Source organism: Ailuropoda melanoleuca, chromosome 6 (assembly GCF_002007445.2).
Source record: "Ailuropoda melanoleuca isolate Jingjing chromosome 6, ASM200744v2, whole genome shotgun sequence".
Lineage (NCBI taxonomy): Eukaryota > Metazoa > Chordata > Mammalia > Carnivora > Ursidae > Ailuropoda > Ailuropoda melanoleuca.
In genome coordinates this window covers 43136607-43158048 of record NC_048223.1, presented here as the reverse complement: position 1 = coordinate 43158048, position 21442 = coordinate 43136607, and the positions used below count along the sequence as shown (strand labels likewise).

Sequence of the window (21442 nt, the reverse complement as noted above, 5' to 3'; positions counted from 1 at the left end):
CTAATACATGATTGACAATACATGATTGCTAATTCACATTTAAAAACTCATGATAAATGAATGATTGATAATCCACAATTAAAAACTCAAAAAAAAAAGCACACAAAAAAACCACACATGCACACACATACACAAACACAATAAGCAGTTTACAGACAAATAAGCTACTGGGAGAAAATATCTGCAAGTTATTTCTCTCTGTAAAGGGCTCTTAAAACGACCATCCTGAGACCGGTTGAATTATGGTACATTCATTCAATGGAGTACTATACAACCAAAAAGAAAAGAGAGAAAGAATGTGACCTAGACATCTAGGAATTGACATGGAGTTATTTCCAAGGTTGTTGAGTGAAAAAAAGAAACTTTAGTGAAGGAATAGCTCTACAGAAGGTATGAATAGTAACCATGTTTCCTATCACTGTGGGTTTCTTCTCAGACACATTGTGTGATCTGAAATCAGGAACAATCAGTTTATTTTTGTTTGTCTGTTTCACTGATTATAATATGCTACCATAGTTCAGTGAGCAGCTAAGGTACATTTCCTCCTAGTGTAAGACTAAATCTTCATAATTCTGTTTTGCTACAAGTTTCTATTTTTGCCAAAAAGAGATAGGCAGAACAACCCAGAAACTAATAAAAATGGTTATCTACAGGAAGTTATACGAATGGGGTAAAAGAAATGGGGACAGGAGTAAGACTTCTGAGTAAACTTTGTATTTAGTTTTGATTTTTGAAACCTAGGAATGTTTTCTGTATTTTAAAACTGAATTAAAATGAAGAGGATTAACAACAATAGCTGTGCTTCACTTTGAGACCTTGGCCTGTTGCTGAGCAGATGGCACTTTCAGTCTGTTCTAGAAAAGGGACAAGGGTGTCCCATACAAATGCAGAGAAGACTGGACTGAACTTGAGGTGCCAGGAAGGGCGAACTGCCTCTGCAGAGCTTGCATTTTGGTGACAATATGCCTAATATGGAAGGGAAACAGAAACACTACTGCAGGATATGGGGGACAGAGAGCGCTGGGAAGGAAGGTGGGGTGACAGTTTCAAATCTGGGAGAGCCTCATGAAAGGTGACACTTAAACAAGAAAGGAAAGGACAAACCACATCTATGTGACTGACCCCCAATAAAAACCCAGTAACCAAGGCTTGAGTAGGCACTCAAATACAAGTTGAAAGAGTAAATGAAAATACAGCTGACTCCTGAACAACATGGGTTTGAACTTCATGGGCCCACTTATATGTGGATTTTTTTTGATAAATACAGCACTGTAAATGTATTTTCTCTGTTATGATTTCTTAATAACACTTTCTATTCTCTAGCTTATTTTACTATAAGAATATAGAATATAGGGGCGCCTGGGTGGCACAGCGGTTAAGCGTCTGCCTTCGGCTCAGGGCGATCCCGGCGTTCTGGGATCGAGCCCCACATCAGGCTCCTCGCTATGAGCCTGCTTCTTCCACTCCCACTCCCCCTGCTTGTTCCCTCTCTCGCTGGCTGTCTCTATCTCTGTCGAATAAATAAATAAAATCTTAAAAAAAAAAGAATATAGAATATAATATACACAACATGCAGAATATGTGTTAACTATTTATATTACTGGTAAGGCTTCCAGTCAACAGTAGGCTATTAGTAGTTAAGTTTGGGGGAAGTCAAAGGTCATACACAGATTTTCGAATGTGCAGGGGGTTAATGCCCAAACCCCTGCACTGTTCAAGGGTCAGCTATGTTAGTTTACTAGAACAATTACATTTTAGGCATTTTGTGTTGGAGCTCTCCACGACCACTCTCGGGTTCAATTTGAGAGAGGTATTGACAGAACTCAGAAAAACTGTTATACTCACGGTTATGGTTTACTACAGCAAAAGGATACAGATTTAAATCAGCAAAGGGTAAAGGCATGTAGGATAGAGTCCAGGAGAGGCCAGGTGCAAGGTTCCAGCTGTCCTCTCCCAGTGGATTTGTACAGCTAGCGCTTAATTTCCCAGCAACAACGTGTGACAATGCATGAGAAGTGTTCTCAACTGAGGAAATTCATCCAAGTCTTGGTGTCCAGCATTTTACTGGGCTCACTCACGCAGGCATGTAACGCCCATGTGACTGACCTTAGCTGTTCAAATAATCTCCGAGCACACCCAGAAGGCCTCAGACATATGAATACAGGCATTCAACAAAAATCACATTTTCAGCATAAAATATCTGGCATGGCCTAATACCTCACACATACACAAGATTCCCATCAGGCAGGATATTCTAAGGGCTGAGAGCTTATCTCCCAGGAGGTGGTCACAGGCCAATACCAAAGCCAGGAGGAATTTCTTTGGAATGTAAAGTGTAAGTAACCCAGGCCTGCTGAGTTCACCTTTCAGAGCACACAGAAGTTTTAATAAAAAAACCCAAAAGATACATTGGTAGAAGTGGGAAAACATTCACCTACTTCTAGGCCAAATTCTTCCATACATGTTGGGTTTAAAAACCTTAAATAATTAACATCCTCAAAGTAATGGATATTTTTCTGTTGATTCATTTTACTAATTACTTAGAAAGGATCTGACTTTTAACAGCCAACATATATCTCAAATATCACAATCAGAATATTTTCCTAGAGCAAAGAAGCAAAATTAATTTTTTTCTACTCCAAGTAGAAAAAAATTATATAATAATGTTCGAAATTTTCGAGAGTTCTAACTTCCTTTTCATCCTAAACCAGGTATTAATGTTAAAGAAGATAACAGAACCAATGAAATAATATTGACCATCCTCCCTAAGTTTATTGTAAGTTACTTCTGATCTCGTCTGCATTCCTTGAGCACACAATAACTGAGGTTGTAGGGAAGTGAGCCAGCAGCATGCAACAGAAGGGAAAACCATTTAGGGCACTGAAAACTTTCCTTGTAACGATCCTTAAAAAAAAGATTGACCATGGTAACAGAAGCCTGAAATTTTCTTTCAAAACTCAATTTTACTCTAAAAACTAGTTCAGAAAACATTACTACTAATACTTTAAAGAGTCTCCATGATACCTTTATTGCCTTCATAAAAAATGACAGCTTTCATATAAAGGAAAAACCCAGCCTATCTCCTGTGTGCCTCCTGTATAGTCACACAAAACACTTGACTTCCGACACTTCTGGTCACCAAATGAGTAGAGGTTTTTCCCCACAATAAGCAATTCTCTGTGACACCAGCTGGGTGTCTTACAATTTAACTCAATTCTGACATTATGTATCCAGAGACAGTATCAGATCACACAGATTAAGGGCTCAGGTCCCCAAGACTGTCCTCTCCCTCTGCCACCCCACCCCCATATACATACTTCAGATGACGGTCACACCTGTTATCACCTGTGCTTTTGACTAACCAGAGATTTGCAGCAACCCCTTTTTAGAGTCTATTAATTCACTACAACTGCTCACAGAACTCAGGGAAAAACTGACTTGTGCTTACCATCGTAAAGGATAAATAAAGGACGCAGATAAACAGCCAGCTGAAGAGAGACACAGGGTCCCGAGTGCAGGAGCCTTTGTCCCCATGGAGTTTGGGAGCACTCCCCTCCAGGGTGGATGTGTTTGCCCACCCAGAAGCGGTCTGAACCCCATACTACTGGAATTCTATGGAGCCTTCCTCACGTAGGCATGATTAATTATTAACTCTATTTCCAGCCCTTCTCTCCTCTCTGGAGGTTGAGGGTTGGGGCTGAAAATTCCAAGCTTCTAATCACGCCTTGGTCTTTCTGGGGACCAGCTTCCAGGCAGGAGCCACCCAGGATCACCACGCTGGAACAAAAGATGCTCCTGGGGCTGCTACCATTTAGGGATTTACAACGGTTTTAGGAGTCAGGTGTCAGGGATGGGGTCAAAGACCAAAGAGCAGAACAAGAGATGCTTTTAGTGCTCTTCTCACTTAGGAAGTTGTAAGAGTGTCAGGGGCTCTGTGCCAGGAACTGGGGGCAGAGCCCAATGTATGCATTTTCCATTCCGTCAGATTTCATTAAACAACAATAATTAGATTTTCAATTTTCAGTATGTATATTACAAAATAGTTCAAAACACTGACTTTATCACTACAAAAGAACAATCCAGATTTATAGAACTGTATTATATTGTGTCAAAAATTAGCAAAACTTCAGTTTATGAAATGGGGACTAAAGATTAAATAAATAAACAAACGTTTACCCTTTCTCTGGGGTGCTGTCCAAAGAAATCTGGATGTACTGCAAAATAGAATGGCCTCAAGGCATTGATTGCTTCGGCTCCTGATAAAGTTCTTGAGGAGAGAAACCAGTGTGGACATATCTTCTCTAGACATAACCTTTTAAAAAGATGTAGACTTATTACTCACGAAGGCACTGACACACACACACACACACACAGATTCCCAATGCATAAAGCGACCATATAATAACATTAAAATCGTTATGTATGGAAAATACCATAGAAACAAGATAGAAATCAAAACTGTGGTTTTCTGAAATCTATACAAGTTTTAACAAGCAATGTTCAATTATGAAATAAGTAAGTTGTGGGGATGTAATGTATACCATAGGGAATACAGTCCATAATATTGTAATAACTTTATATGGTGACAGATGGTAACTAAACTTATCATAGAGATCACTTAATAATGTATAAAAATATTGAATCACTATGATGTACACTTAAAACTAACAGGACACTGTATGTCAATTATACTTCAATTAAAAAGAATTTAACAAATAAATAAGAAATAGAGTTTTAATAAGCAGAGAATGCCACATGGTTTCTAAAAACAGTGGTTATAAATTCCTCTGATGCAATATGAGAAAATAATATTAATTAATAATAATGAAATTTCCCCTCAAAGCCTACTTTGAAATGTTAACTGGCTTTACTGCACATGGTGACAACTTCCTGTATCATTTTTTTCTTCAGATAAAAAAACCTCAATATCCATAGTGCAATCCTTTCTTGATAGTGAAAAATATTTTGAGTACAATGCTTAAACAGAGATACAAGATGCCCCTTGGTTTATTTCCTCATGGCGGGTGTGCTAAAATATCCTATTGGATAACTTGACATTCTCATTCTTGAATTTAGGCATAACTCATCGAGGAGCGTTTTTTTAACGTCCAGTTTAAAATCCAAGTGAAATTATTTGCAATTTTTGGCAAGCACTTCCATGACATCTATTTTTGAAAGTTATAATTTAACCTTTTCCATTCTATAACAGTTTATAAAGAATTCTAAACATTAGGTACCCTTTGTCTCATACATTAGCTCATACAAAATTGAGTATAAATTGAGTATAAGTGTGTCTCATACATTATTGAGTCTATGGAAGGGTTTTATATTTTTAAAATGATAGAGATTATACGATCATTTATGGAGATTTTTAACCATCTGGAAACCACTAACATATTTTCAGATTACCTTTTTTTTTTTTTTTTTACATGTATTTGAACCTTTTACAAAGGTTCATGAAGGACTACAACAGGAGTCTGAACAATAAAGTAAGCAAGAAGACAGGTACTGAAATCCACGAGACCGTGTAAGCAAACGTGCATCTCCACTGATTCCCCATCTGAGCTTCATTTCTCATTTCCAAGTGTCTGACAGACACTTAAGCTATCCTGACAGCCTCTCAAATTTTATGTGTCTAAAAGAAGGAGTCGAGGTCACTGTTTTCCTTCTAATCTCAGCCTCCACACAGAAAGCAAGGAAGCAGTGCAACCCAGGATTATCTTCCTTATTTCTGTCATTGTGGTACCACTTTTCTCAGTGTTGCCATAGTACAAATCCACAGATTTTGGGTATGTGGAAGTCGGTTCCTTCTTCTCACTTTACAATGTCCCCAGAAACCGTTCCTTCTTTCTATTTTCTCTGCCACCCATTATCACCACAAAGTTGAACTGCCATAGCCTCACAATCCATGTACCCTCTAGTGTCTTTTCCCTACCGTTTTATATAGAGATTAATTTTCCTAAAACCCCACCGCCACTGTATTCCCTACTATAACACCTTTGCTGGTATTTCAACTTCTGTGAATAAAATCCACTTCTTAGTCTGGTATTTCAAATTCTCTGTAAACATTTCCAATCTGTCTTTTGAAAGTGACTTCTTACCACTCTTTTAGATGCCCTTGGGCCAACCCTCAGTATCCTTTCTCATTCCTCCCTTATCTCTGCATGATTTCTAAGCCCTAAACACACTCCCTGTGCCCCAGTTTCACCTACCCAAACTGTGCTCATTCACTGAACAATTACCGTGTAAGTACTACGTGCCAGGAGACAAGGTGCCATTTCCCCCAGAATTTTCCCTTTTGTACCCTCACTATAGTCTTTCCCTCTTCTAAACTCTAAAAACAGAAACTGCTTGCTTACCCAGCATATTTGCAACACAATACCATAATGTGTAAATGATGTTTCCATTTGTTCCTGTCTTCCTCCACCCACCCACCATGCGCCCTTGAAGGCAGTAAACATGTTTTACATACACTTGCTGTGGTTGGCTATGTTAGTTGGCCTCTGCTGAAAAGAGGAGGTCAAAACATACTTAGTTCTGAGAGAGAACTGGGAAAGGGAGGAGAAGGTAGGGAGAGCTTTCAGACCACAAAGTAGGTCTGACACCTGCAGGAGCGAGGCGGGAGGACTGGGTAGGAAGCCCTGGACCGTAGCACAAGTTCCAGGAGGGGCTGCCAGGCCAATAGGGAGTTGGACCAATAGGGAGTTGGACCAAAGGCACCTCCCGGCAGAGTCCTGTGTCTGTTGGAATGAACCTGACTTCGCATGCCTGCTCTGCTTGGGCACTGACAGCCGGGAAAGCGTGGCTTTGAGGCAAATCCACTGGACCTGCAGAGGCAGGAGAGCTCAGCGGATCTGATGGCTGCCACAGCATAGGGTCCGGCACAAGGATTACTGTTAATGTATGTTAAATAAATGTCTAGTAGGTATTTAACGAAAGGAAACTTAACAAAATTAAGGAAAATTAAATCAAAAGCAATATTATGTTGCTTGAAATTGAGCAAATTCAGCACATGAAAATCTGGATTTATAGAACATTAGGAAAGGATTAGATTTTTGAAAGATGAATCACTAGAAGAGGGGTCAGCAAACTTTTTCTGAAAAAGGGTCATATAGTCAACATTTTAGGCTTTGTGGGCCCCATGGCCTGTGTTACAACTATTCTATTTTGCTGCTGTAGAGGGAAAGCAGCCACAATAAAGCACATGAATGAGTGTGGCTGTGGTCAAACGGAACTCTACTCACATAAATAGGCAGTGGGCCCATCTGACCCATGGACTATACTTTGCTGACCTCTGCACTAGAGGATTTAAACAGAAGTATCTCAAGTATGTCTTCAAAAATACACGTACAATTTACTTCTAATTTTGTGGAGCACAGACTATGTAAAGTGAGAAATTTGTCAAATCACATGGATTTTTCCGAAAAAGAAAATTATCCTAGTATTAGAGCAACATTGCCTCGAGTTAAATCAAACGGAGAACCATTAACACTTTAGGAGATCAGTGCATTTACAGACTGAAGTAACAGAATGTCACTACTGGTATCTATTTCGTACCTTAAAGCAAATGACTTGATTTCTAATTAACAACAAAGAATTTGCACTGCAATTACTCGAGAGCAGTGCTTTTCATGATCCATAGTGCTGTAAAATACACATATGGGGCCACGACCAACATTAAAAAAAGAGAAGACACGTAGGGGCACCTGGGTGGCACAACGGTTAAGTGTCTGCCTTCGGCTTAGGGCGTGATCCTGGTGTTGTGGGATCGAGCCCCACATCAGGCTCCTCTGCTATGAGCCTGCTTCTTCCTCTCCCACTCCCCTGCTTGTGTTCCCTCTCTCGCTGGCTATCTCTATCTCTGTTGAATAAATAATAAAATCTTAAAAAAAAAAAAAAAAGAGAAGACATGCAACAAAATCACACTGGATACTGTGTGTGGCAAGGGTAACTACTGTTATGAAACTTGTATTTTATGCATTATGATTAAAATACAGTTTTCTGAAGGCTGGAATAAAACAAGCTGGAAAAGTGTGGCTCTATTATGCAGCCACTACTATTCACTGCCTGTCAATGGCACGAGGGAGGAGGCGAGTACTCCTCCAGGCTCCTATGATCTCTCCTTACATTACAGTATGAAAATACAATACGTTAGCCTGGTTTCCTGTGGCTGAACATTATCAAGATACCACAACATGAAGAAGGCCTACACATCTCCAGAACAATTTTTCAGGGCACACTATATCTCCGTTTCTTAGTTTCCCTGCCTCTCCTCCTCCTCCCTCCATGTTCTAAGAGCTATGTCATAAATTCAGTCAGAAAAAGTCCACCTTTCTTTGAGAACTCCTGTCATATAAAAGTTGGAAGAAAAGTCTGTTTCCCCAAAATAACACCCTTTTGAGTGTGACTATTTACTTGAACAGGACAGTTATTTAAAAGTACCAATTATTGCCAAATATATTTTAGAAACCTAAAACTTGACAAATCATTTTTATATAACAGGTCAACTTGTATTTTAGCTATATATTTGGAGCCAAATGCACATGATTTTTCCCTTTTTTGGCTTGGCTACCAAGAAGCCAGGAGTAAATCTGACATCTGAGTAATTGTTTAATCAGTTCTGCTTTTTTACACAATGATCTTTTTCTCTACAGGGCTTCTGATCTCTTTCAATTATCCTATATATGCCTATTATAAAATGCCAATTAAATTTGTATAGTTGAACTCCTTAAATCATTTCTTGAAGTAGGATTTAGATTATATATCATAAACAGCAAATACAGTAGTCAAATGACCTTACTATAGAATTTAAATGTAAAGTGGTTTTTTACGTGATAGCAATAGATTTGACGACAACATGACAAAAACTGTGCTAAGGAAAAACTTTATCTTTTTTCCTCTTAAACTTTTCACACTGAACTATTCTGAAAGATGGTATTCTTTTCACCTTCTGCCCTGAATGAACTCTTGGAGGACTTGGATGTTCATATGAATTTTCTTTTTCTCTTTTTGTTCCTGCCCTCCACCACTGTAATTTTAGAATTTGAAAAATAACAATAAATTAAAATTAGCCAGATACATAACAGAATCCCCCCACCATACTAATTACACAATGGACCACAAAGCTTACCTTCTCACAGGTCTCAGGTGGCAAAACATTTCTGAATATGTATGCACATCAACTCCCAGGCATCCATTAATCACTTAAAAAGTTAAGCAGATACCAGTGATCAACAAGTGGAATTTGAAATTAAAACATTTCCATTTTTATTAGTACCCCCCAAAAATGAAATGCTTACCTATAAATCTAACAAAATATGTACAAGATCTAAGTGAGTAAGACTACAAAAATGATTAATGAAATCAAAGAAGAATTAAATAAATACAGAAATATCCCATGTCCATGGATAGGAAGACTCAATACTGTCAAGATGTCAGTACTTTCCAATTTATAGGACAACAGATTGAATCTACAGACTCAGTGCAATCCCAATCAAAACTCCAGTAAGTTATTTCATGGATATTGACACACTCAGGGAAAAGACTCAGAATAGCCAACTCAATATTGAAGAAGAACAAAGTTGGAAGAATGACACTACCTGACTTCAAGACTTACTATAAAGCTATAGCAATCAAGACAGTGTGGTACCACTAAAAGAACAGACAAACAGATCAATGGAACAGAACAGAGAGCCCAGAAATAGATCCACATAAGTACAGTCAACTGATCTTTAGAGCAAAGATAGTCTTTTCAACAAATGGTGCTAGAACGGGACATCGATTTGCAAATAAATTAGTCTAGTCACAGACCTTACACCCTTACAAAAATTAACTCAAAATGGACCACAGACTTAAATGTAAATCTTAAAACTAAAAAACTTCTAGAAGATAACACTGGAAAAAAAACCCTAGATGGCTTTGGGTATGTTGATGACTTTTTAGATACAACACCAAAGGCGTGATCCATGAAAGAGAGAATTGATAAAGCGAACTTCATTAAAATTAAAAACTTGTGCTCTGCAAAAGACAATGAGAAGACAAATCACACTGGGAGGAAATATTTGCCAAAGATACACATATCTGAAAAAGTGCTGTTAACCAAAATATACACAAAAAAATCTTTAAAACTCAACAATAAGAAAATGAACAACCTGATTAAAGAAAGGGCCAAATTAAATGTCCTTTGTTATTTTAAATATATTGAGATATTTTAATTAAAAATTGTACCCAACTGAACCAATTTTATAGTATTTGTACCTATTTTGGTGTTTTGTCTTTATAGTAAATAAAATTTTTTGAAGAAAGGAAAAAAAAAACGGACCAAAGACCTGAACAGATCATAAAATAAGAATATACAGATGGCAAATAATCATATGAAAAGATGTTCAACATGATATATTAGTGAATTGCAAATTAAAACAACAATGAAATAATACTACACATCTATTAGAATGGCCAAAATCCAGAACACTGACAACACCAAATGCTGTAAGAACGTGGAACAGGAACTCTTACTCACTGCTGGTGGGAATGCAAAATGGCACAGCCACTTTGGAGGACAGTATGGCAGTTTCTACAAAACTAAACATACTTTTACCATACGATCCAGCAATCACACTCCTTGGTATTTACCCAAAGGAACTGAAAACTTACGTTTATATAGAAACCTGCACACAGATGTTTGTTTATTTTTTAATTTTTAAAAAAGATTTTATTTATTTATCTGTCAGAGGTGGGGGAGCACAAGCAGGGGGAGTGGCAGGCAGAGGAAAAAGCAGGCTCCCCACTGAGCAAGGAGCCCAAATGTAGGACTCAATCCTAGGACCCTGGGATCATAACCTGAGCTGAAGGCAGATGCTTAACCAACTGAGACACACAGACATCCCCACAGATGTTTATAAAAGCTTTACTCATAATTGCCAAAACTTGGGAGCAACCAAGATGTTCTTCAGTAGGTAAATGGATAAATAAACTGTGGCATATTTAGACAATGGATTATTATTCAGTGCTAAAAACAAAGGAGCTACCAAGCCATGAAAGACATGGGAGAAGCCTCAAAAGCTACACTAATTAAAACAGTATGATATTGGCATAAAAGCAAACATTTAAACTAATGGGACAGAATATAGAGCCCCCAAATAAATCTATGCATATTATGGTTAATTAATTTATGACAAAGGAGTCAAGAATATACCATGCAGAAAGGACAGTCTCTTCAAGAAATAATGCTGGGAAAATTGGACAGCCATATACAAAAGAAGGAAACTGGACCTCTGTCTTACACCAGACATAAAAATTAATTCAAAATGGGGGCACCTGGTTGGCTCAGTCATTAAGTGCCTGCCTTCCTCCCAGGGCATGATCTCAGGTTCCTGGGATCAAGTCCCGCACCAGGCTCCCTGTTCCGCCGGGAGCCTGCTTCTTCCTCTCCCACTCCCCCTGCTTGTGTTCCCTCTCTTGCTGGCTGTATCTCTCTCTGTCAAATAAATAAATAAAATCTTTTTAAAAAATTAATTCAAAATGGATTAAAGACTTCAACATAAGACCTAAAAGCATAAAACTCCTAGAAGAAAACAAAGGTGGCCAGCACTTTAAAATAGGTCTTGGCAATGATTTTTGTTTTTAATCTGATACCAAAAGCAAAAGTAACTAAAGCAAAAATAAACAATTAAGACTACATCAAACTGAAAAGCTTTTGCACAGCAAAGAAAACCATCAACAAAATGAAAAGCAACCTACTGAATGGGAGAAAATAACTGTAAATCATATATCCGATAAGGGGCCAATATCCAAAATATATAAAGAACTCAACTCAATAGCAAACAAAAACAATCCGATTAAAAAATGGGCCGAAGACCTAAATGGACATTTTTCTAAAGAAGACATACAGAATGGCCAACAGGCATATGAAAAGATGTTCAACCTCACTAATTATCAGGGAAATGCAAATGAAAACTACAATGAGATATCACTCCACACTCTTTAGAATGGTTATTATCAAAAAGACAAAAGAAATAAGAAGGGTTGGTGAGGATGTGGGGAAAAGGAAACCCTTGTACAGTGTTGTGGGAATGTAAGTTGGTGTGACCACTATGGAAAACAGTATGGAGGTGCCTCAAAAAAATTAAAGATAGAACTATGACCCAACAATTCCTTCTGGGTATTTATCCAAAGAAAACAGAACCACTAATTTGAAAAGACATATGCAAGATATATGCAAGATATAATGTTCTTGCAGCATTATTCACAATAACCACGATATGGACACAACCTAAGTGTCTACTGATGAGTGAATGGATAAAGAAGATGTGATATATAGATACAATCAAATGTTATTCAGCCATAAAAAAAGAATGAAATCTTGCCATTTGCAACAACACAGATGGATCTCAGGGACAATATGCTAAGTGAAATAAGTCAGAAAAAGGAAGACAAATAATGCATGATGTCTCTTATATGTGGGATCTAAAACGAACAAAAAACCAAACAAAAAAAAAATTAAAAAACCCACCAAGCTCATGGATGCAGAGAACAGATTGGTGGCTGCAAAAGGAGGGGTAGGAGTAGAGGGGAAGAAATGGATGAACTGTCATTCTTTAGTTGAAATAAATTCAATATAAATTTTTTTCCTTTCATCATATTTAATTTTATTTTTTTTAAGATTTTTATTTATTTATGTGACAGACAGCCAGCGAGAGAGGGAACACAGCAGGGGGAGTGGGAGAGGAAGAAGCAGGCTCCCAGTGGAGGAGCCCGATGTGGGACTGGATCCCGGAACGCCGGGATCACGCCCTGAGCCGAAGGCAGACGCTTAACAACTGAGCTACCCGGGCACCCCTAATTTTATTTTTGTATATAAAAGTTTTATTTTTACAGGTTTTTATTTTATTTATTTTTATTTTTTCTTTTTTTTTAATGTTTTTTTATTATGTTAATCACCATACAGTACATCCCTGGTTTCTGATGTAAAGTTCGATGATTCATCAGTTGCATATAACACCCAGTGCACCATGCAATACGTGCCCTCCTTGCTACCCATCACCAGTCTATCGCATTCCCCCAGCCCCCTACCCTCCGAAGCCCTCAATTTGTTTCTCAGAGTCCACAGTCTCTCATGCTTCATTCCCCCTTCTGATTACCCCCCCTTTCTTTATTCCTTTCTTCCCCTACCGATCTTCCTAGTTCTTATGTTCCATAGATGAGAGAAACCATATGATAATTGTCTTTCTCTGCTTCACTTATTTCACTTAGCATTATCTCCTCCAGTGCTGTCCATGATGCAGCAAATGTTGAGAAATTGTTCTTTTTGATAGCTGAGTAATATAAATTTTTAGGAAGTTTAAAAAAGATAAAGAAATGAGCCTTCAAGCCACAAAAAGAAATGGAGGAAACTTAAATGCAAATTACTAAGTGACAGAAGCCAATATGCAAAGATTATATATTCTGGAAAAGGCAACCTATTTTGACAATAAAAAGTTCAGTGGCTATCAGGGGTTGCAGGGAGAGAGGGATGAATAGGTGGAACAGAGAGGATTTTCTGAGCAGTGAAACTACTCCCTATACTATCATGGTGGATACATATCATTATACTTTTGTCAAAACCCATGTGATGTACAATAGCAAGAGTGAAGCCTAATGTAAGCTGTGGACTTTGGGTGATGATGATGTGTCATGGTAGGTTCATGAATTGCAATGAATGTCCCATGCAGGTGTGGAAGACTGTGTGTATCAGGGACAGGGAGTATATGGGAACTCTATACTTTATTTTGCTGTGAACCTAAAACTGCTCTAAAAAAGTTTATTTTTTTAAAAAAAAGTTAAGCAGATAAAAGGGGGAAGTGATTTTAATTACATGAACTTTTCCAGTAATTAAGATATTAGGAAGATCTTCAACTATAGTATGGCATCCATGTCAACTGACGAAGTTATTTAAAAAAAATCCTAAAAGTAGTCCCTAAATAAGTCTTGAAATGCCACATTCTTCACACAATAATCACCAGGTAAAAAGTTCTTTCTCCCTCTATCATCAAGCTCTCAGCGTTCTCACTCTCAATTATTCCACTCTCTAGAGATCTGCTGAGGGGCATGTTCTCTCAAAACAAACCGCCAGATGTCTAAAATCATATTCTGTCAGATCTTGAGCATTAAGCATGCTTAAAAAAATATTCTCATGAGGGGTGCCTGGGGAGCTCAGTCGGTTAGTGTCCAACTCTGGATTTCGGCTCCGATCGTGATCTCAAGGTCATGAGATCCAGCTCCCTGTCGGGCTCCCTGCTGGGCGTGGAATCTGCTTAAGGTTCTCTCTCTCCATCTCTGTCTGTTCCCCCCTCTCCACCTTCAAAAAAAAAATATTTTCATGATGTAGTTAATATACGTGAACCAACATAATGTAATGAAGCATAACTGCCATTAACAGAATGATAGACATATATATCTTAAAGACAAATAAAAAATTATCTTTAAAAATGTACATATTCAAACAACAATGGATACTTTATGGCTGACTGGTGTGGCAAGAGTCTCTGGGATACATAATGTGTTTAGAGGTTTCATTTAAATGTTTAAAAAGGTGATTTTAGTTAACCATTTACCTTTATATTTTGTTTGAGACAAATACACAGATACAGGAAATATTCCTGCCATTTTGAAGATTCTCAGATCAAATGGAGATGCAATGAGGAAAGAAAACCATTTAGACTATCTAAAGGTTCGATGCAATCTGTGATGGACTGAATTCTCACCAAATTTCTTCAAGAAATAACCAGAACAATCTAACCGTAGTTAAGATAGCACAGATACAAGGTTCAAAACTTGCAAAGAAAAGACTAGAAGGATATACATATGCAATCTCTAACTGGCTATCTTTAGGTAGTAGGATATTAAGTGCTTTAATTTTTTTTAATTTCCTAGTTTATTTACAATGAACATGTGACATACGTTCTTAAATTTTTTTTTTTTTTAAATCAGGTATTAAGGATGTGTACGGGGTGTTATACGCAAGTAATGAATCATGGAACATTACATCAAAAACTAGGGATGTACTGTATGGTGACTAACATAACCATAATAAAAAATTATAAAAAATAAATCAATGCTTTTAGCATTCAAATTAAATGAAGAAAATGTATATAGTAGGAAAGGGTGTTGTTCACTTGGTATTTAAGACAGGACCCTACCCACCCTGGGGTATCTGTCCAAGACAGTTCTAGATTGTAGTCCCAATTTAACTCAAGAAGAAACCACTCACCACACTCACACATAATGAAATTACATTTTTTATGTTTAAGTTTATTTTTTTTTTTAGTAATCTCTACACCCAATGTGGGGCTTGCATTTACAACCCCGAGATCAAGAGTCACACACTCTTCTGGGGCGCCTGGGTGGCACAGCAGTTAAGCGTCTGCCTTCGGCTCAGGGCGTGATCCTGGCGTGGTGGGATCGAGCCCCACATCAGGCTCTTCTGCTATGAGCCTGCTTCTTCCTCTCCCATTCCCCCTGCTTGTGTTCCCTCTCTCACTGGCTGTCTCTATCTCTGTAGAATAAAAAAAAAAAAAAAAAAAAAAAAAAAAAAAGAGTCACACACTCTTCTGACTGAGCCAGCCAGGCACCCCTCATTTTTTATATTATTAAGAAAATTTATGCTATTTAACTGCAAAGATACTAATAAATGAGCTAAAGCTGTGGATAAGAAATGAGGAATAATACTTGAGAGGCATATGATCATCCAAGAATAAAGATGGGAAACAGATGAAATACGCAGCCATGCTCTAACCAACATCCATTATTCAGCATAAAATGATCCTAAAAGCACACTTGAAAAGCCAGAATTACTAAATAATGCAAAGCACCTTGGCACACAACGCAACAGCACAGCCTGTTTTGCCTTTTGCAGCAATATCTTAGGAAGTCATAAAATCAAAATGTCTCCAGCCAACGAATAAGGTAGGTGATCCAAATGACACGCTCTACTGCACATTTTCAAAAGCAAGACATCAAGACAAACACAACACTGAAAAGAAACTGTTACGATAACTGATTTGAAAAAAAATATTTTGAAGTTTGAAAATTAAAGCACACTATAAAGACAAAAATTTTGAAATGAATTTAGGAAAGACTAGCTGCTTCCAATTTGATTCATAAAGTGTTTTTGAGGCAGACAGCCAAGTTACACTTAATATATATCTAATCACTTATAAGTAAGATTTGCTGGGAAAAGCTCATTTACCACAGAAAGTAGCTTTATAACTTCAGAGTTAGCTCAGAATTAGTCTCCAAAGAATCACCAACAGCAAAGTTGAAAAAACTAGAAAATGCATCCTTAATGATTTTCAAACACGGAGCACAAAGTATGTTGTGAAGAGAATTTTTTTTTTTTTTTTTTTGGTGCAGAGACTTTACATAGCAGGTTTTAGAAGGTTTCTGTCAAAAATAAAGAGAAAAAAGTTTCTGAACTAACCTGAATTTAAATAAACAAGTTTCTGTACTTGAAGTACTGGTTTTCAGTCGTACAGAAAAATTATACATTCACTGTCCACTTCGTAATCATAGGGTAAAATCACTACTGACCAATGACTAATAAAGGACATTAATACTTAGAAATGGGACAGCGGATTCTCCCAATGAAAATAAAATGCTTCTAAATACAAGTCTGAACATTAAATCATGGTTTGTAGATTTAGAGAACTTAAAAAAGAAAAAGGCTATTATAGGTTAAGAGTTAGGTGTTTTCTGTCTGCTTTTTTGGTGAGTAGGCAATTTCCTAAAAAGGTTCACACGGGGGAGCGGGGGGCGCCTGGGTGGCTCAGTGGGCAAAGTGTCTGACTCTTGGTTTAGGCTCAATTCATGATCTCAGGGTCCTACGATCAAGACCAGCAGTGGGCTCTGTGCTCAGCGCTAAGTCAGCTTGTCCCTCTCTTTCTTCTCCTCCCCCCACCCCACTCAAATAAATAAAATCTTAAAAAAAAAGTTAAAAAAAAGGTTCACATGGCAGTAGAGTAAAAAGATTTATCACGTAGGCCTATGGTAGCCACTACGCCACATGTGACTACTGCAAATTGAGACGCATTTTAAGTGTAAAGTATGCATTGGATTTTCAAGATTTGGTACGAAGAATGCAAAGTATCTCAATACTTTTCTATAGTGATGAGGAGTTGAAATTATTAAAATTAATCTTCCTTTGTTTCTTTTTGCTTTTTTAAAAGTAAAACACAATCTGATATTGTCTTTTGCAGTTTACCACTAGAAAATGTAAAATTACATCCGTGGTTCATATTATATTTCTATTGAGCTGTGCTGATCTAAGCCACTGCAAGGCAAAAATGCTTTTAAGTTAACATGACACTGTCAGAGAAGGCAGTCTGCACAAGGATTAGGAAGGTCACCCTGAAATCTGGATTCAAATCCTGATTCTGGCACTGACTACCTGTGTGAGCATGGGCATGTTATTTCACCTTCCTGAGTCTGTTTCTTCATCTCGTAAATAATACAGATGGTTCAAGAGGTGTCTCTTCTATGAAAAAAGTTTAATGTGAATTAGCTTATGTGCAATTGGTGAATAGGGGAAAGGTGTTACATCCTATGCAGTTTTTCTCCCAGCACGTTAAAGGTTTGGAGTGATCAGAGGTGGTCCTTCTACAATTACAAAGGCTTCAGCCATATGTAAAGACCTTAATGACAAACCCTGAAAATCCTCCAGTGGTTCCTTTGGTTTAAGAAGCTGATGGTTAGTGGCTTCAAGTATCCCTGCATTTTTCACATCAAGCAATCTGGAAAGCTGTTAGTGCAGAGGAAAAAGCTGGAGACTTCCACATGTCTTGTTTTGAGTGGTGTGTATGGTTTCTTCATAAACCCTGTTATTTTAGTGTATTATCCTGCAGAATGTCAGGATTTCCAGGAATGTGTATATGTCATTACAGCAGAAACACCTGCATAATATGTACTGTCACCCCAAACTTCCCTTTAGTTCAAAATTTAAAAATTTTCATTAGCTGAGAGAATACCTGGAGCTAACACTATGCTATAGTCTGGTAGACAGAAGTAGTTTAGTCAGAAACTTTATTGTAGAAAATGTCAATTCAGTAAATATTTTATTGACCTTTATCAAAAGAGAAGAATTACAATTCTAATATTAGCAATAAAGACTAACAAATTTAATACAAATGAAAAAACAATAAATATTGGTATCATCATTTGTCTAGTCATGGACTAGGCTGAAGTTATTTGCACTGTGTGTTTAAGAAAAAATGCTGAAAGACACATACAAAATGCTATAAATATTCATTACAGTGTATTTCTAAAAGCTGAAATGCAATCTAGAATATTATAATTATTTTTTAGCTCTATGGATATGGAATCCCACATTAGACTTTTTTAAAAAAAATTTATTTATTTATTTGAGAGAGAGCAAGAGCAGAGGGAGGGGCAGAGGGAGAGACAGACTCCCTGCTGAGCAGGGAGCCCCATACAGGACCCAGTATCCCAGGACCCCAGGACCCTGACTTGAGCCCAAGGCAGACACTTAACCGACTGAGCCACCCCCGGGCCTGCCCCCCTGCATTAGACTTTTGTACATGTTCTAAGGAGTATATTATGTATAAAAGTAGGGGCTATCTGTCTCAGGATTTTTGTGAAACTTAAATATTATAATAATAATAATAATAATAATAACAATAATAATAATAATAGACCAAGAACCCAACTTCAGGGGCTCCTGAGTGGCTCAGTCGTTAAGTGTCTGCCTTCGGCTTAGGTCATGATCCCAAGGTGCTGAGATGGAGCCCTGCATCAGGCTCTCTGCTCAGCGGGAAGCCTGCTTCTCCCTCTCCTGCTCCCCCTGCTTGTGTTCCCTCTCGCTGTGTCTCTCTCTGCCAAATAAATACAATCTTTACAAAGAAAAATAAATAAATAATAAAAAAAAGAACCCAACTTCATCACTCTAGCCAGAAATAAACAGGCCCCAGGGAAAACAAAATCATAAGGGGCCTGACTGGTACTGCAATGTCAACTTTTAAATTTACTATGAGAAATGTGATTGCTAACAAGACAAGAAGATTTAGATCTGTGTTTCTTTCCCTTATAGGACTTAGCTACCCAGAAAGTCAAAATGACTTTTAGCAGATTGAAAATCCACTGCTTCAGAGTAGAGCTGGGTGCTCCCACTTGCTAGTGACAAACAGTCTAAAAGCCTGGGGCACCCAGGTCAACTGCAGGGTTCTTGTCTCCAGACAAATTTTTACACGGGTGGTTCTTACACAAATTCCATGCAGCCTACTATTCTTCCATTTGGAAAAGGCCTTAGGATGCTATAAAATAACTAACTCTTCAGACTTGGGAGGCACTATGGGTCCTTAACTCACCTAATTTATCAACAGGCGTTTACAAAGTTCTTATGTGCCAGGCTCTGTGCAAAGTACTGGGAACAAAAAAAAAACATTAAACCAATCCCACTTGTCCAAAAATTTAGTTTAGGAAAGATGGAGGGAGTGGGAAAATAAACAAAGATAATTATAAAATATGATTAATGAAATAATACAGCCATGCGCTGAGTATTACGGGGAAACTCTCTGGTACAATACCTAGACTGGGGTTGGGGGGCGGATCTGGAAGGTCTTTTCCAAGGAGATGGAGATCTCTGTATTGAGGCTGGAAGATGAGGAAGGTCACAATTCATTTACAAACCGTCTTCAATGGCCACTGTCATCCATTTAATAGTGATGTTAGCTTTTATTTCATAAAATGAAAATTTCTGATTTTAACCTAAACTCTGTGCTGAGGCATTAAATCTATGCAGTTTCAAATCAAATCTAGGAGAAAGAGAAAGAGGTATCTAATTTGGTGGAAAGCCAAATTATGGGTTGTTTAAAGAAAAACGGTTTTGCTTACCTCTGACAGATACAGAAATAGTAACAGTGTTTGTTAAATAAAGGTCCCAGGACTGGTCTTTGGACATTTGGCACAATTTTTATTTGAAAGTAACTTATTTTAACAAAGTTTAATATCCTCAGGCCACTCCCATTTAAACTGCGACTTACCTTAGTAACTATACTGCAGGGATTTTAAAAGCAGTTCGTTCCGTCAAGGAGAAATAAAAGCAGGCAATTTTTCATTGCTTTTCAGTTGACTACTTCTCAGGGAAGCGAAAAAGGCAAAGAAAAAGCAAAGCAGGGCGTCCTATTAAATAAATTAATAAATTATAGCAAGAGCAAAGTACCTAGGTTCTTTAGCTTCCTTCCTAAATCTTTTGCTATGAGGTTTGAATCACAACACTTCTATGATCAAAGTAAGGACTTCGGGGACACATCATAGTTGGAAACAAACCTGTCTTTGGTTTCTCGTTTCAAAACAAGTTAAAACAGATGCTGTGCGTACTCCGGGCCCCGGCATCGCCGCAGTTCAAAAGTTATTACGTCGACCTGAGGTGACTCCGCACGCTGCCCACCCTCTTTCTGCGCTGAGCAGCCCCAAGACACCACTAGAGGCTCCCCGCCCCGCCCCCCCTTCCCGCTCCTTACAGTTCCGGCCAGCGTCCAGCCCCGTGGGATCCCTCGGACCTGCGCCACCTCCCACCCCGTACCAGGAGGAAGGACTGTCGCTCACTAGGGCTGGGCGGGGACGCATGCGCACCGGGGCACCAGCCCTGCTAACCGGCGCGCACCGCAGGGCCCGGCGTTCCCACCTGCCTTTGTCCCACTGCACCGGCCGACAGGTTCCTGTCGGCAGTGATCGCGGAGCCCCCGCCCCTGAAATCCCAGTCCGGCACGCAGCAGCTCTAGCTTCTCTCCGGCGCAGGTCGCGGCGGGTCGTTCGAGGGCAGCCCGGCGCGCTACCGGCGCCGAGCTTGCACTCTCATTGGCCGACGCGTGCCCAGCCTTCCTCCCTGAGCGCCTGCGCGCAGCCGGACGCCGGGGGCGAGGGGGTGGGGGGCGGAAGGCGGACCCCTAGAGGTCCCCAGCCCCGCGCTGACAGCAGTGCCCAGGTGACCCGGCTGTCGTCCCCGCTCCCCTTGCCCCTCCGCCTTCTTACCCACCGGCCGGGAGGGGGTTCCGCGCGCTCCGCGGAGAGCTTTGGGAGACGCGAATGAGCACTCCGAGACGTAACGAGCTAGGCCGGCGGGCGTCAGAAAATGGGCGGCAGGTGGCTGAGCCTGACCGGAACCGGGTGGACAGGACGGGGAGCGGAGGGTGACCGAGCACGCGCTGGAGCCTGGAGAAGGGGGGACGCGCGCATGCGCCGGGCCGCCCCACGTCCCCCACCCGGGCGCCGAGCGAGGGGGTGAAGCTGCCCTTGCGAATGGCCCGCGCACGGCGCTTTCGGAGCTGAAGCCTTTGATCCGCTCTCAGTTGAGAGCTCCAGATTTTAAAGTATGCCCTTTGGTGTCCTTACAGAAATATAGCTAATTCTTAAACATTTTTCTCCAGTTTACATTTTGTTTTTGACTTTGGTC

General features: G+C 39.2%; 1 protein-coding gene across 28 annotated transcripts in view; it reads right to left on the bottom strand.

Moving 5' to 3' along the window:
- The window catches only part of TCAIM (T cell activation inhibitor, mitochondrial), a 68375-nt gene extending 47169 nt beyond the window's left edge, over nucleotides 1-21206 (bottom strand). The window contains exons 1-6 of one of the 28 annotated variants that reach the window (XM_019793065.2): nucleotides 21022-21206; nucleotides 20031-20169; nucleotides 19575-19641; nucleotides 19356-19411; nucleotides 9131-9203; nucleotides 4177-4312 (exon numbers count right to left, since the gene is read on the bottom strand). In XM_019793065.2, coding sequence (XP_019648624.2) covers nucleotides 4177-4312; nucleotides 9131-9159 — 165 coding nt within the window. In that variant the 5' untranslated portion in view covers nucleotides 9160-9203; nucleotides 19356-19411; nucleotides 19575-19641; nucleotides 20031-20169; nucleotides 21022-21206. The other 27 variants (XM_019793069.2, XM_019793064.2, XM_019793071.2 and 24 more) reach the window with 27 other exon arrangements.
- Between the last annotated feature and the right edge of the window lie 236 nt (nucleotides 21207-21442).